Here is a 14,438-nt window from a genome sequence, read left to right on the forward strand (position 1 = left end):
TATATATATAATATGTAATGCAGTGTAGGGTTTTTGCACTTACTGTGGGTACAGAAAGTATTCAGACCCCCTTTCATTTTTCACTCTGTTATATTGCAGCCATTATAAAATAATTTAAGTTCATTTTTTCTCATTAATGTAGACACATCACTTCATATTGACAGTAAACTCAATTGTTGACATTTCTGCAGATTTATTAAAAAAAGAAAAACTGAAATATCATATGGTCCTTATTATTCAGACCCTTTGCTTAGTATTTTGTAGAAGCACTCTTTTGATCTAATAAAGCCTAATAAAGAGTCTTTTTGGGAAAGATGCAACAAGTTTTTTACACCTGGATTTGGGGATCCTCTGCCATTCCTCCTTGCAGATCCTCACCAGTTCTCTCAGGTTGGATGGTAAATGTTGGTGGACAGCCATTTTCAGGTCTCTCCAGAGATGCTCAATCGGGTTTAAGTCAGGGCTCTGGCTGGGCCATTCAAGAACATTCACAGAGTTGTTGTAAAGCCACTCCTTCGTTATTTTAGCTGTGTGCTTAGGGTCATTGTCATGTTGGAAGGTGAACCTTCGGCCCAGTCTGAGGTCTTGAGCACTCTGGAGAAGGTTTTCATCCAAGATATCCCTGTACTTGGCCGCATTCATCTTTCCCTTGATTGCAACCAGTCATCCTGTCCCTGCAGCCGAAAAAACACCCCCACAGCATGATGCTGCCACCATGCTTCACTGTTGGGACTGTATTGGACAGGTGATATTTTCTTCACACATACCGCTTAGAATTAAGGCCAAATAGTTATATCTTGGTCTCATCAGACCAGAGAATTCAGGTGTTTTTTTAGCAAACTTCCATGTGTCCTGCACTAAGGAGATGCTTCCGTCGGGCCACTCTGCGATAAAGCCCGGACTGGTGGAGGGCTGCAGTGATGGCTGACTTTCGAGCTGAGCTCCAGATAGTCGGGAGATGGGAGAAAGTTGTACTGCTCTCACCAAGGATCTCCCTCGATAGCTAAGACGGCCATCTCTGGGAACGGTTCTGGTCGTCTCAAACGTCTTCCATTTAAGGATTTTGGAGGCCACTGTGCTCTTAGGAACCTGAAGTTTTGTTTGTAACCGTGGCCAGATCTGTGCCTTGCCATAATACTGTCTCTGAGCTCTTCAGGCAGTTCTTTTGACCTCATGATTCTCATTTGCTCTGACATGCACTGAGATGTGAAGTGAAGTGAATAACCACAAAATGAAGGTGTAGAACCATCTTAATGATGATCAGAAGAAATGGACAGCACCTGAGTTAAATATACGAGTGTTACAGCAAAGGGTCTGACTTAGGGCCATGCGATATGTCAGTTTTTCTTTTTTAATAAATTTGCAAAAATTTCAACAATTCTGTGTTTTTCTGGGGTGCTGTGTGTACATTAACGAGAAACAAATAACTTAAATTATTTTATCAAATGGCTGCAAGAGTGAAAAATTGAAGGGGGTCTGAATACTTTCCGTACCCACTGTATATAGCTCGGTCTGGTGTTGGATTTGATAATACACCCTTTATTTGTGTCAGATTTGCCATATGAGTGTATTTTATTTTATTTAATATGTACACTCAGTAAACAAAATATAACATTTTCCTGTAGCTTTTAACAAATATGAGCATGAACTTCTATTATGCCAAACAGATAATGCATGTACCACATAAAACTAATTTAGACATTGTTTAAAGCAATTTCTACTCATTTCACAGACCTGGTTGAAATCTGGTTTGTAGATACATTATTAGATTATTTTTAAAGATTAAAATATTTGATAATATAATGATAAGTTATAGATAACATTATTTTAAAGTTTTTATGTCAGAAAACATTATTACAAATGTATGTTCAGTGTAATAACGATTACACAAATAAAAGAGCAAAAGTAACCCTATGTGCACCTGTGTTATCATTAAATGGAATATAGCTAATGATTTACAATGTTTATGATACGCGTTTGCACAGATTCCTTACCAAGAGTGTAGTAAGCCTGTGTAATACGAAGAAATGAAATCCGTTCTGTCAAACAGGGAGAGAGATAACGATCACCAAAACAATCGCGCGTGGAGTAGTGGGCGGGGTCGAGGAGCACTGGGCGGCACTCGTGACATCACTGATAATGGTCATATATTCCCCCATAGACGATCACCGCAGTAGAAACATTTCTAGTTCATCCTTGTTGAAACGAGCTGAACAACCAACTTTCAACATGGACATATACGACAAAGACATAAAGAAACCCAAGCCAGCGTTATTTTGTAACATAAAGGTAAATCATTATTATTGTTTTATGGTTGTTGTTGATAATATTTGCATATTATGTAGGCCTAATTGAATATTTATTCAAGTTATTAATTTGATTCGTTTATTTTAGATTTAAATATTATATGAAGTTATTATTTTGTTTACTGTCATTAGCAGACATTGTCTAAACTGTTTAATATAGTTTGAAGACACTTTAAAAAACAATTTGCAGTGCACTTTGTTGTTGTTGTTGTTGGTGGTGGTGGTGTTGGTGGTGCTAATGATATGACTTGCAGTGGTGGTACATTATATTATTATTTGTGCTGTTAAATTTTTTGTTTTGTTTTTAGACTTTAAACCTGAACTTTTGTCTTCAACACTCTTCAGCATTCTTAGAGCTTTATTTTTTGATCAGTGCACTGCTCAGCTCTCGGATTAAAGTCTTGGTCTTTACAATCCATCATCACATTTATCAATTTGAATAAAGTAAACATGTTCACTGGATGTAATTCATTCATTCTGGTATATTTGATGACTCTCACACTTGTAAAGCCAGATTGTTTGAATCCCTGAATGTTAAATTTGAGGTTTTTAACAGCAGAAACAGGTTTTGCTGTTTCTGGGTGTCAGTGCAGATAGACTTCTGTCAGTTAAAGCAGCTGTGTGGATGAGCACCTTGACCCGGGGGCAGTATATCTATCAGATGGCTTGCCAGAAGCGATGCTTTTGCTTTGTTCAATTACAGCATGAACTGCATTCATTTAAGTTTTACTCTCGAGCGAATGTCTGTGGAATGTAAGGCTATTAGATGAAAATATGGTTCTGACATCTTGCACATTATGTCTGTCATGTGTATGTGATTAAATTATGGTATTTTTGTGTTTGGAGATTGTTTGGAGAAAGATCCTCTGACCACAGACTATTTTGTTACAAAGCGGTGTCAAAACTATTTCAACTTAGCTTTGCCAGAGATTTGTGGATGTATTTGTGATAGATATCTCTGTTAATTTCTATCATTAGATCTTGACTATCGTTGCTGTTTATGCTCCAAATATATCAGTTTATATTTGGCTTGATGGCTCATTTGGATTGCAAAGCCTTCATGTAAACACCTTAATCGATTTAAAGTTTTCGATCTGAATAGATTTTCCATTTTATTGAAAGTGATGGTGTAGACCTGAAATAATTCAATGAGTAGGAAAAAAACTAAGCATGTAAATGGTCAGATTTAAAAAAAAATACCTTGACCAGAGATCTTATATATGGTCAGTGGAATAAAACTCTTAACATATATGTCAGATTAAGGTACAATGAGGTCACAGTAGCTCTAAATGCACATGTGTGAATGTGAACCGGAATGCAAAGTTTAGGATTCATAAGTTTCCGAATATGAAATCAGACTGGATTCAATCGGAAATTAGAGCATGTTAACAAACCTACTGTTCACTTGTTGCGCTTTCTCAATTTCACAGTGATGGACTGTAGCATAACTTTGTGATTTTATATTTAGAACATTTCTTCTGAGTTGAAAAAATAAATCCTTTAGACTTATCACTCCACCTAAAGTTACAGTGACTGCTGTCGAATCACCTGTGACAAACCAGCCCAAACGTTGTTTGTCATATTAAAAGACGAGAAGAACATTTGTTCACCTAAGTGCTTCACACCCACATCAGATCTGTTTTTTGTTGTTGTTGTAAATTTGATAAATTGTTGGCATGTTACTGAGCAGAAACAATTCCAATGAAGATTTTTTTTTCTGTAATTAAAATAGCTAAGACAACTTGATATGACACAGATACAGAAAGTGTCTGCTTAGTTTGCCTTAGTCCATTCTGTGGAATTCCTTTTCGTCCCCTTATTAGGGCACTGTCTGTCGTTGTGGTAATTCATTTATAATGAATGAGAGTACACGTTTCACAAGAAGCTTTAAGTACTCTGCAAAATCAAAAAATAGACTATTGATGGTCCAAAGCCAAATTCTATGTTCTTTTGGAAGTTACTGATCATTTTGCTTCTCTATGACAACCAAATGCACTCAGCTCTTACTTAGACTTTATGTGTTTGCAATAAGGGTGTGAAAGTGTTGTAAATGGATTGAGCATGTGTGTCTGTGTGGCCAATGGAGCATAGCTGTTATGTTAAACGGACAGGTTTTACATATGTTTGTTTTGTTCATCGGAATGAGTCAAGCAGTGATGACGTATGTTGAAAGAAGGTGTAGAACATGCTGTTCGGTGTACTTGACCTGTTTACAATCATAAAAAAACCCTTTTCAGATTTAAACTTGTTTGGATTGACAGGTAATTCTGATTATAGGCTACAGACTGCAGGTCTATCAATTTTTGTTTACATTTTTTTTGCTTTAACATTTGAGGCCTCTGTTATACATACATAGTTCTGTTCAAATCAGGAAAAAAGACTAACATCTCAGTTAAATGCAGGCTGGGATTTCTTTTGCTTGTCATTATCAGTGATGCCAGTAATGTGATGACGCGTTACTCTAATCTGACTACTTTTTTCCAGTAACGAGTAATCTAACGCGATACTATTTCCAAACCAGTAATCAGATTAAAGTTACTTATCCAAGTCACTGTGAGTTACTATTTTAGTCATTCTCCTTAGTAAAAACCGACAGGTTATCAAAATTCTCAGCCCGAGTTAGGCTGGAGCCTGTGTTTTTTATTTATTTATTTTTTACATTGTTGCAGCCATTAAAATAGTTCAGTTTTGTTTTTTAATGTCAAAGTAGTTATATTTCGTTTCGTTTCTTTATTAACCTAATTTAGAAAAATGTTCAGAGCAATTTTTTGTTTGTTAAATTAAAGTTTATATAGGCAAGACAATTCAAGAGTTGGATTGAGAGACTATTAAACATGCGGTTAACTCACTGGGTCGTCACATAAAAAAATTAAAACTTTAATTTAACAAACAAAAAATTGCTCTAAACATTTTTCTAAATGAACTTAATAAAGAAACGAAACGAAATATAACTACTTTGACATTAAAAACAAAGTAGGCTAGTTATTATACCACCACAAAGGCATTTTTGATGAGCTGAGGCAGGCTGATAGATTAGCCTACTGCTCGCAATGGCGCTCAAAAAAACCGAAACGGGCTACACTATCTAAAGAAAAAAAAAGTATATGCAGGTTGTCTTATAGCCTACCTTAGACTTCAGCAAAATTAATATAAATCCGATCTTCAATTCCCGCGGTATAGCCTATGCTCATTTAACGGAGTTCACATCAAAGCAAACGATTCTAGCATTTTATTCAGCAGCTCATTTCAAATTCAAAGATTGCAATATGAGAGAGAGCGACCTAAGCAGTGGTAAGATCATTAGTCTCATTAATTTATACTGAAGATGATTGTGTTTTGTGTGACTTATTTTAAAGTTTCATTTACGGCCATATGCGTTGGCTTGCTTTACTCATTTGCAGATGTTGCAAGCACCATCATATCTATCTGACTACAACATAACACGCTCTCACATATTTATTTTTTAATTATTTGCCAGGAGTAAAATTTACACATGTGGTTTAAACAACCAGATACATTTACATTTGTCCGGTTTAGTTTGAAATGCTTTCATGCACCTTCTGAATTGGTTTGTTTGAGTGATCGGAATTAAATATGTCTCGAAAGACTCTCGGAAGGCATTTAGGCCTACTCATCAATCTGTAAAGTAACTATGTTACTTTTTAAAGGAGTAATCAGTAATCAGATTACATTTTCAAAGTAACTGTGGCAACACTGGTCATTATAAATTGTGAATATCATTTATTTGGGCTACAGGTCATCTTAAAAGCACAATACAGTAAAATATTAAGAAAGACTATCACATTAATAATTTTTCTACTTATTCTACCATCCATTGATTGAATCTTGGCAGTATTTAATATTATCATGCAAAGGTAAATTTGCTTTTTACTGGGACAAAGAATTGTTAAATCTGTATTGCATTAGCTTCTTCACTTTTTTTCTCAGTTGATTACATTGAAACAGTGCTGACTTTTTTCTGAATGCCATTTGCAAGATTTTCTTTGAAGCCATTCATTGTGAAAATCTGTGAATAACATAACTCGCAAGACCTGGACTTAAGAGACATAATAATTTTGCAGTCATTATTAAATGATGTAATAATTGTATTCTAATATGACTAGAATACAAAGTTGAAATGAAACAGCTCCTGAATGTCCTGTTATTTTTTTAGCTGGGTTGCACAGGATGGGCAAAAAGATTGGGATGTTGGGCTTTTACTTTTCGACTGTTTAAGTTTTATATCCTGAGGAAATCCGAAAATATTGGCTCCTGTAACACGTGATGGCAGTGCAAAGATGCATGTAAGACATCAAACATCAAAGTCAGTTCTTCCCCTGATTCTCTTTACTCAGCAGGAGTGTTCTTCTAGCACAATAGCTGCTGAGGAGGGGGAAAATCCAGGTCTGGACAGACGACAGGAACTGCTTTTCAGCGCGTTCAATGAATCTTTCATCATTGGGTTTGTCTGTGGAGTTTAAATCACTCACCGTATTCTCAGAACATTAGGCCTGATCTACGATGTCAGTGCAGTTCAAACATCATTAAAATGCTCTGCTGAAGTCCCCGTAAGGCACGCAAGTTCACTTGACGGTCATTTCAGTCTATTTAGGCAATAGTCAAACAATTTCTACAACCTATTTGAATGGGGAAATCTATTTAAACTTTTTTTTGACAAGATTACAGTTCAGTCATATAATGCATTATCATTATCAACTTTATCATAAATGGTGCTTTTTCATTTAAATGCCAAAGACACAAGTCTGTTAAATGGATGTTGAAGGTTATTAATGAAACCATCATTTCTCAAAAGAAACCTCTGGAATCATAAGAATGATTGTGGTTAATTGAATATATTGGTACTACCGGTTTCTGTTAATAAAAAGTTTAAAAACAAGCAGCTTTCTCATAATTTCAGCAGAACATGCTGAAGAAAATAGTATGAGGGGCCTTCAAATGTTGTCAACTCAAAAAGGTTGAGATCAACTGTTTACATGCGTCACAAACAGAAGAGGAGGCAGCTATGTACAGTGATGACAGTTTACTGAAAGGATATGCACACACAAGCAGGAATCTCTCAGGTGAGTAGCACAGGCAGTTAAACATTTTGTCACCACTCCACTCAGCGCAAAAGTATTTTCTTTTTTCTTAGGATGATCATGATGAGAGAGGAAGATGATGACTGGCGGATGACGAATGAACAGAAGCTTGAGTACATGAAGGTAAGTCTTTGTAGCAGGTAAGCAGTCGTGAGGTGATGAAGGGAGAGTTTATATGAGTGTCCTTGATGAGCTGCAGCAGATGTTCCCAGTTAATATATTCTGGAGATAAAGAAGGAATGGGTGGAGCTGTGGGGTCTTGTGCTGATGGCGTTTTGAAATCCATGAAAGTACCCCCCCACACACACACACCCTCTATGGGCAGCTCACGAATAGAACGAGATGGGCGGCGACGAGGACGGCCTCTGGACGATCAGGGTGGCTGGAATGGAGTTCAGTCTGTAAAGATGGATTTACTATGTCATCACGTAATGCCCAGGATCGCTCATCTGGGTCATATCCCTTCCAGTCTACGAGGTATTCTAATCAACCGCCTTGTCACTAGGAATTCAGGATAATGTGTACCCTGTAGATGAGCTCTTTATCTGATTCCATTGGAGTAGGAGGTACACCAGCTGCACCAGAACCTGTGGAAGAGAAAACCAGAGAATTACTGTGTGGTTTTAGGAAAGAGACATGAAAAGTAGGCGAGATTCAGTTGTGAGTTGGGAGATTTAACCTGTTGAGGACCTCATTGATTTGTCTTTGGATGGTAAAATGACCTAGCCTATGTAGCAGGTACTGCAGCTTGTGACAGGGCAGACAAAGACAAATGTCCCTGGTGGAGAACCAGTCCTTTTGTTCCAGATGGGAAGTGGAAGTCACAGTTCTTCTTATGTCAGGCTTGGCTCTTATGCCTCTGTATGCAGGTGGACATGAGCTGAGTCTCAAACCCTCCCATTTTCCTGAAACCAAATATTTACAGCTGGAACATCAGAAGGCTCATCTAAGATACAGGAATACAGAGGCGGATGGTAACTGAGAGTGCACTAAAAGGGTGTTATCCTGGTGGTCAACTGGCATAGAGAGATTTGGCATTCTCAGCCCAAGGGAGGTAACAGTTCCAGCTGTGCTGGTGGCAGTATGACCTCAGGTTGCATACTCTGTCCTGAATTTTATGCTCAGTTTGGCCATTAGTCTGAGGATGATATCCAGAGAAAATGCCTTTCAGACTCAAGAAACAAAGTGGGGCATGCCATAATTGTGGTTAACTTGTTGAAAGAGCGCCTTGCAGACCAAGGTCTATAAGGAATGGGAAGTGGTACAAGCTTTCCTTCAGGTAAGTGAAAGGGTGTCTTTGAGATTGTGCTGGTGGAACAGCTTTTTTGCATACCGAGCTACATCCTGGGTCATACTGGGCCACCAGTAGCGATTACGGAGAAGCGAGAGGGTTTGCTGGCTGTCTGTTACTGGGCCACCAGTAGCGGTTACGGAGAAGCGAGAGGGTTTGCTGGCTGTCTGTTACTGGGCCACCAGTAGCGGTTACGGAGAAGCGAGAGGGTTTGCTGGCTGCCTGGGTGTTTGGATCCTAGAGAGGTAGAACTGAGTCTATGAGGGTTAAGCGCAAGGCTGATGGTTTTGTACTCAGAACGTGCTGCTTCTGTGATCTAGCGGTCCAACAACCATTAGATTGGGTTTACAATGGTGACTTGAGGGAGTATGGGCTCAGCTTGGTTGGTGGGGACCTCGGGTGAGTGCAAATGGGATAGAGCATCATCTGATCATCAGCTTTCTGTTTCTTGTGTCCTCGTCTTAAGGTAACTGTAAAGTGGAACTGTGTAAAGAAGATAGCCCAGCGGGCTTGACGGGGGTTAGGAAGGGATGCATTTCAGAGATATTCCAGATTTTAAAAGTCAGTTATAACCTTTAAAGGGTGTTTGGCACCCTCCAGTCAGTGTCTCTACTCTTCCAGAGCTAACTTGATTGACAAAAGCTCCATTACCAATGTCATAAGTTTTGCTCCACTGGGTAGAGTTTCTTAGAAAAGTAGCCCCATGGACAGAGTTTGGGTGGTTCCCCCTTCTGCTGAGAGGACCGCTCCTAGTCCAGTGGTAAACGTGTAGACTTCCACAACAAAACGTAGGTCAAGATTTGCATGTGACGGTAGGAGTGATGCAAAAGGCTTCTTTGAGAAGTTGGAAGGCCTTCATGGTAGCTGGAACCGAGGACAGAAACCCGATTTCTGAGCATGGAGGTTAATAGAGTACTGATCTTGCTGAAGTGGGCTATGAATCTTCTGTAGATTTTAATAAAGAATAAGAAGCATTGTAAAGGGCAGCAGGGACCAGAAGAAGAGGATAATGGTACTTGGTGGTTTGTGAGTTCTTTGTGCTGTAGTCAATGCAGGGCCACACGCCGTAGTCCATCTTTGCCACCCAAACAAAAAAATTAAGCGGCAAGGGAGGTAGATGGACGAATAAAACCCTGATGGAGGGTCTCCTCAGTGTACTCCTCCTTTTGCTCCAGGATGGACAAAGGTTAGACTTTCCTCTTAGGGTGGGTAGCCCTAGGCAGCAGGTTGATCACGCAGATGTTTACTAAACACAACCTTGAACGGCCGTTTGTAACATGTCCTGAGGAGTCTACTAGATGTTGGGCTCAGCGCTTTGGGATGATTACTGTATCTGGTTTCTCGAGGGAGTAGAAGTGATTTGGACTGATTTGGTGTGTGTTTGATTGTCCATGGGCATCCCTCCTGCTCCATAAATTAAATCTCCTCTTTGTGAAAGACAAAGTGTGTGACTGTGGGGGTATAATGCATTATCACACCTCGCCCCAGCGGACTTCTGAGGATGGAATGGATAATCAGGATCTGCGGGCTGGGGACTTGCAGGAGGCGAAGTAGATGGAGGAGTGCCTAGGAGATGAAATTGCCACGCTGATCCTGAATTGATGATGTTCTAAGCTGAAAGAGCCTGAGACCCTGCCTGTAAGTGGTTATAAGCGCCAGTTTGTTCCACCACCTGTTGCGAGTCTTCTAATTTGGAGAGCATAATCAGAAACAGAGGAATGTCCCTGGCGCAGATTGTGCTGCATGCACACTGATCAGCTGATCATGGACAGATAGGGAATAAGCAGTCTGGCCAAACACTCCTCTGAAATTCAAAATGAAAGCATCCAAAGAATAGGTCAAAGGGCCATTAAGCAATAAGGTTATGTAGGCAATCTTCACTCAATCTGATTGAAATCGTTGGAGTTGCATCTCAAAGTACAGCGTACATTGCTCTATGCGGATGCCTCTATGGAAAGTAATTTGACTATTTTTTTTCTTTTTCTTTTTCTTTTTTTTCTAATTTCCTAGAATGCGTAAAGCAGCCCGCCAGGGCCTAAATGCATGAGGTAACAGTAGGACAAATGTCTGACAATAATTTTCTCTTGCATATGGCAGGATTGTTTTATTTTTGTTCTTCCAAAATTCAAAAAACGGTTCACACATTGCTTCAATACAAAACAAATATTTCAGCATGCTTTGTGCTTAACCAAGGCTACTTTGTAGTAATCATTCACAACACAGCGAGTGATCAAGCGTGTGCCAGCTCTGCAAAAGATTTATGACTGCTTGAGGAGAATTACGCACTGATGAACCTGCCAGCTGTAATTTGTGTAGGAACTTATGTCAGGTTATGCTGAACATTTGCTGTTGCCTGCTCTTTGGTTAAGGCGTAATAGCCGTCAAAATAGGAACATGCCCTGATAATAGTGCACCTACTGTACCACAGGGACACATGTTGAGTAATGTCTTACGATAAAAACGATAAAAATATTGATGCCTGAGCTTGCTTGTAACATTATACATGAAAGAATACAGACATGGCTGTTGTGTGTCGAATACTTCCAGCTGAACCGAATGTGTAACTGGAACTAGGGCAGAAAGAGGCACAGAGCTGCCATTCAAACGTCTAACAAAGTAATTTAGTTGGGCTGCTTGAGTGGACACAGCCTATCAAAATATTTCTGTAATTAAAAGCCCATTCCCTGAAAAACAAGAAAGAAATCGTAGCAACTGTGTCAAAAGCAGCTATTATGTGTGCTAACAAACCATAAAGCTGAAAATTTAATGGAAGCATTAGCTGTTCTAGAATCCATCGAAAAGCATTGTGCTCTGGCCTGCAATTGAGAGCTGGCAGTGAGCAAAGGATAGGGATTTATGTCTTGTGTTTGTTTAGTAAATCCAGTCCAGATCTCTACATGCCCCATCAGATTGCTTCATGCCTCTGAGAACTCTGCAAACTTTCCCCTGCTTATGATCATGACGTCTTGGCCACACAAAAAAGCCTTATATCATATATGGGAGCAGCTACGTCTTTCTCGAACACACAAACAGGGAAACGTTCCAATTTATGAGCCTTTATCTCCACAGCATTTCTGGCTTATTGTCAACAACCTCCCTCAAGAGTGGTAAAATGCTGCTGACTCTATAGACAAACATTACAATCAGATCATTTGCCAACCAGTACAAGAAGTAAATATGGCTATATCTCTGTGCTCCAGCTTTGTTTTTATTTTTTTGTTTGTTTTGTGTATATGCATCTCTTAAAGCATGGCATGAAATATGTTATCTCTACTCAAATTCTTCACGTATGATAAACTAAAGGCTTCTAATTCCGATTCAGCATTTCAAGCCGTTGCTATCTGTCTCCGTCAGTGTGGTGTGCGTCAGTGTAAACTGTCCTTTAACTGAATTTAGTAAACTTAAAGACATCCAAATAACTTGATTCATTCAAGTTCGTCCTACCCGAAGTATTTGAGTATAGATAACATATTTCAACCACATTTTTAGATGATTGTAAGATGTGGGCATTGCGGTCAAAAATGAATGAGTGCTTGCAGTTAATTGATCGGGTTTAAGCAGAGTAAATGATTCTGCCGTTTTCACCAGAAGTTCTGAAGACATAACATGGCAGACATTAAAAAATGTCTGCCATGTTATGTTTTTTCATGTTTTTTTAAAGGAAACATTAATAATAAGATCTATAACATGCAATATCAAAATAGCCTGGATGAATTTCCATTTCATGCCGAATGGTAGAACTTCTTTCCAGGCTTTGAAAAGGTACAGAAAAGTGTCACATACTAATGGAAAGCAGAGACACCTCTGCTCCAGTTTTCTCTTTTATGAACCGCCTGTGTTTTATCGCTTATTTGCACAATGAGGAGCTTTGGGAGCAACGGCAGCTTTTAATAGCTGGATTATAACAACAGTGCAAATCTTGAAGGTGATTTTAAGAGCTCTACGTTTGGTTTAAACTTTGTTGCCTTTTCTCTTTTTATGATTAGGGACATGTTATGTGTGCATTAACCTGGATAGGTTAAAAGCAGAGGACAAATTCTGAATATAGGTTACCATACTTGGCCTTCACGTTACAAACCAAACACAAAGTGAACAGATATTATATATTGTGAAATCAGTGTAGTTAACCTTTATGTTCTGAGGTGAGGCAGTGAAGATTAAAGTCCCAGATCTCACTGTCTGCCAATATTTGGAAGGGAACTCTAGATTTAGGGAGTTGTTGTTTATCTCCAGATGTGCTTTTTCAAAAAACTCCACTGTAAAAACATACTGATGAATGCACTTGCTTAGTTCATAGAGCATCAGGTTCCTTTAATCACAGCAGAATTGTTTGTACACTTGATAATTATAATTAGAATGCTGTAATCATAACCCGTATGATTGACAGTTCTGATGCACCTTTTTGCCCTCTTCCTGTAGTTTTTCGTGTTCTGTCATGGCCTGCTCCAGCTCACTCAGCTCTTGTATAGCTCTTACTTCAAGAGCACCATCACCACAATCGAGAGACGCTATGGCCTGGACAGCCTCTCCTCGGGGACAATCTCTTCCCTTCATGAGGTACAGATCACTTCATGCAGTCTTCCGAAGAGTCCTCAATGCTTTGCTTATGTGTAACCAGTATTTAGATATTAACTTTTTTCAAAAATTAATTTTACAGTCATAATTGTTCCTGCTCTTCAAAATTAACTCAGTGTATTATATTGTTATATTGTGGTGACATGATGTGTAAGGATAAACAATATTAAAATTCTTGTTGATAAACTGATAATTATTTTCATGTTATGGCCGATAACTGATTTAATTTCTACACCATTTTGTCTTGATAAATAAAAAAAATAAAAATAATTACAATAAAAACTAAAATCAATCTTGAATACTACAAAGTTAAGCATATTTATAATCTACAGTATGAAGAAAGGAAGATATTTATTTTTAGATTATACATTTAACCCCGGGTTTCACAGACAAGTCTAAAATGCATGTTTGAGCTGTTTAAACTGAAAAAACTTGCTTTGACATTAAAAAATATGTTTTAAAAATATGTCACTGCCGTTGTTTTGTCGAAAGGATGTACATCAGTAATGTTTTTCTCTAAGGCATATATATGCCTTAGAGAAATTATATATATATATATATATATATATATATATATATATATATATATATATATATATATATATATATATATATATATATATATATATATATATATATATGCAATGAGAAAAAATACAGTCTGCTCTATGTGACTTGTTTTTCTGCTTTTTCTTATTTAGGTAGGGAACACAGTGCTGATAGCATTTGTCAGTTACATGGGTAGTCGGGTTCATCGACCTCGCTTCATTGGACTGGGTGGCCTGCTAATGTCGATAAGTGCCATGATCTTAGCTCTACCTCACTTCCTTTCCCAGCCCTACACCTTTGACTCTGTCCTGCATGGTAAGTGTCCTTCAGGCCATTAGCATCCATATTTATCTCAATGAAACCAATTAATGTGAATTTTAAAAAGTGTAAAAGTTGTACAGATCTATTGAAATGACCTCTGCGCTCTCTTTCTCCCTTTTCTCTTAGTTTTTTTTTAAAATGCATGTTCATATTGTTTCATGCCCTGAGTAGAGGATCTTATACTCTAAACCCATCAAAATTCTATTAATTTAAAAAGGCTCAGGAGACTTTGAAGAAAACCAGACATAGCAAAGCGGGGATCTAACAAGGCAGACATAAAATGTTATAACACAGCTG

The 14,438-nt window shown here is 38.3% G+C and overlaps 1 protein-coding gene across 4 annotated transcripts in view; it reads left to right on the plus strand.

The window, feature by feature from the left end:
- Positions 1-2,141: 2,141 nt before the first annotated feature.
- slco2a1 (solute carrier organic anion transporter family, member 2A1) overlaps positions 2,142-14,438 on the plus strand; it is a 29,419-nt gene continuing 17,122 nt past the window's right edge. For 3 of the 4 annotated variants that reach the window (XM_067459612.1, XM_067459613.1, XM_067459615.1), the window contains exons 1-3: positions 2,142-2,289; positions 13,116-13,253; positions 13,973-14,135. In XM_067459612.1, the coding sequence (XP_067315713.1) occupies positions 2,230-2,289; positions 13,116-13,253; positions 13,973-14,135 (361 nt within the window). In that variant the 5' untranslated portion in view covers positions 2,142-2,229. Of the gene's footprint in view, positions 2,290-6,758; positions 6,769-7,458; positions 7,529-13,115; positions 13,254-13,972; positions 14,136-14,438 lie in introns of those variants that run through there. The other variant, XM_067459614.1, reaches the window with a different exon arrangement.

Source organism: Pseudorasbora parva, chromosome 12, assembly GCF_024679245.1.
Source record: "Pseudorasbora parva isolate DD20220531a chromosome 12, ASM2467924v1, whole genome shotgun sequence".
NCBI lineage: Eukaryota > Metazoa > Chordata > Actinopteri > Cypriniformes > Gobionidae > Pseudorasbora > Pseudorasbora parva.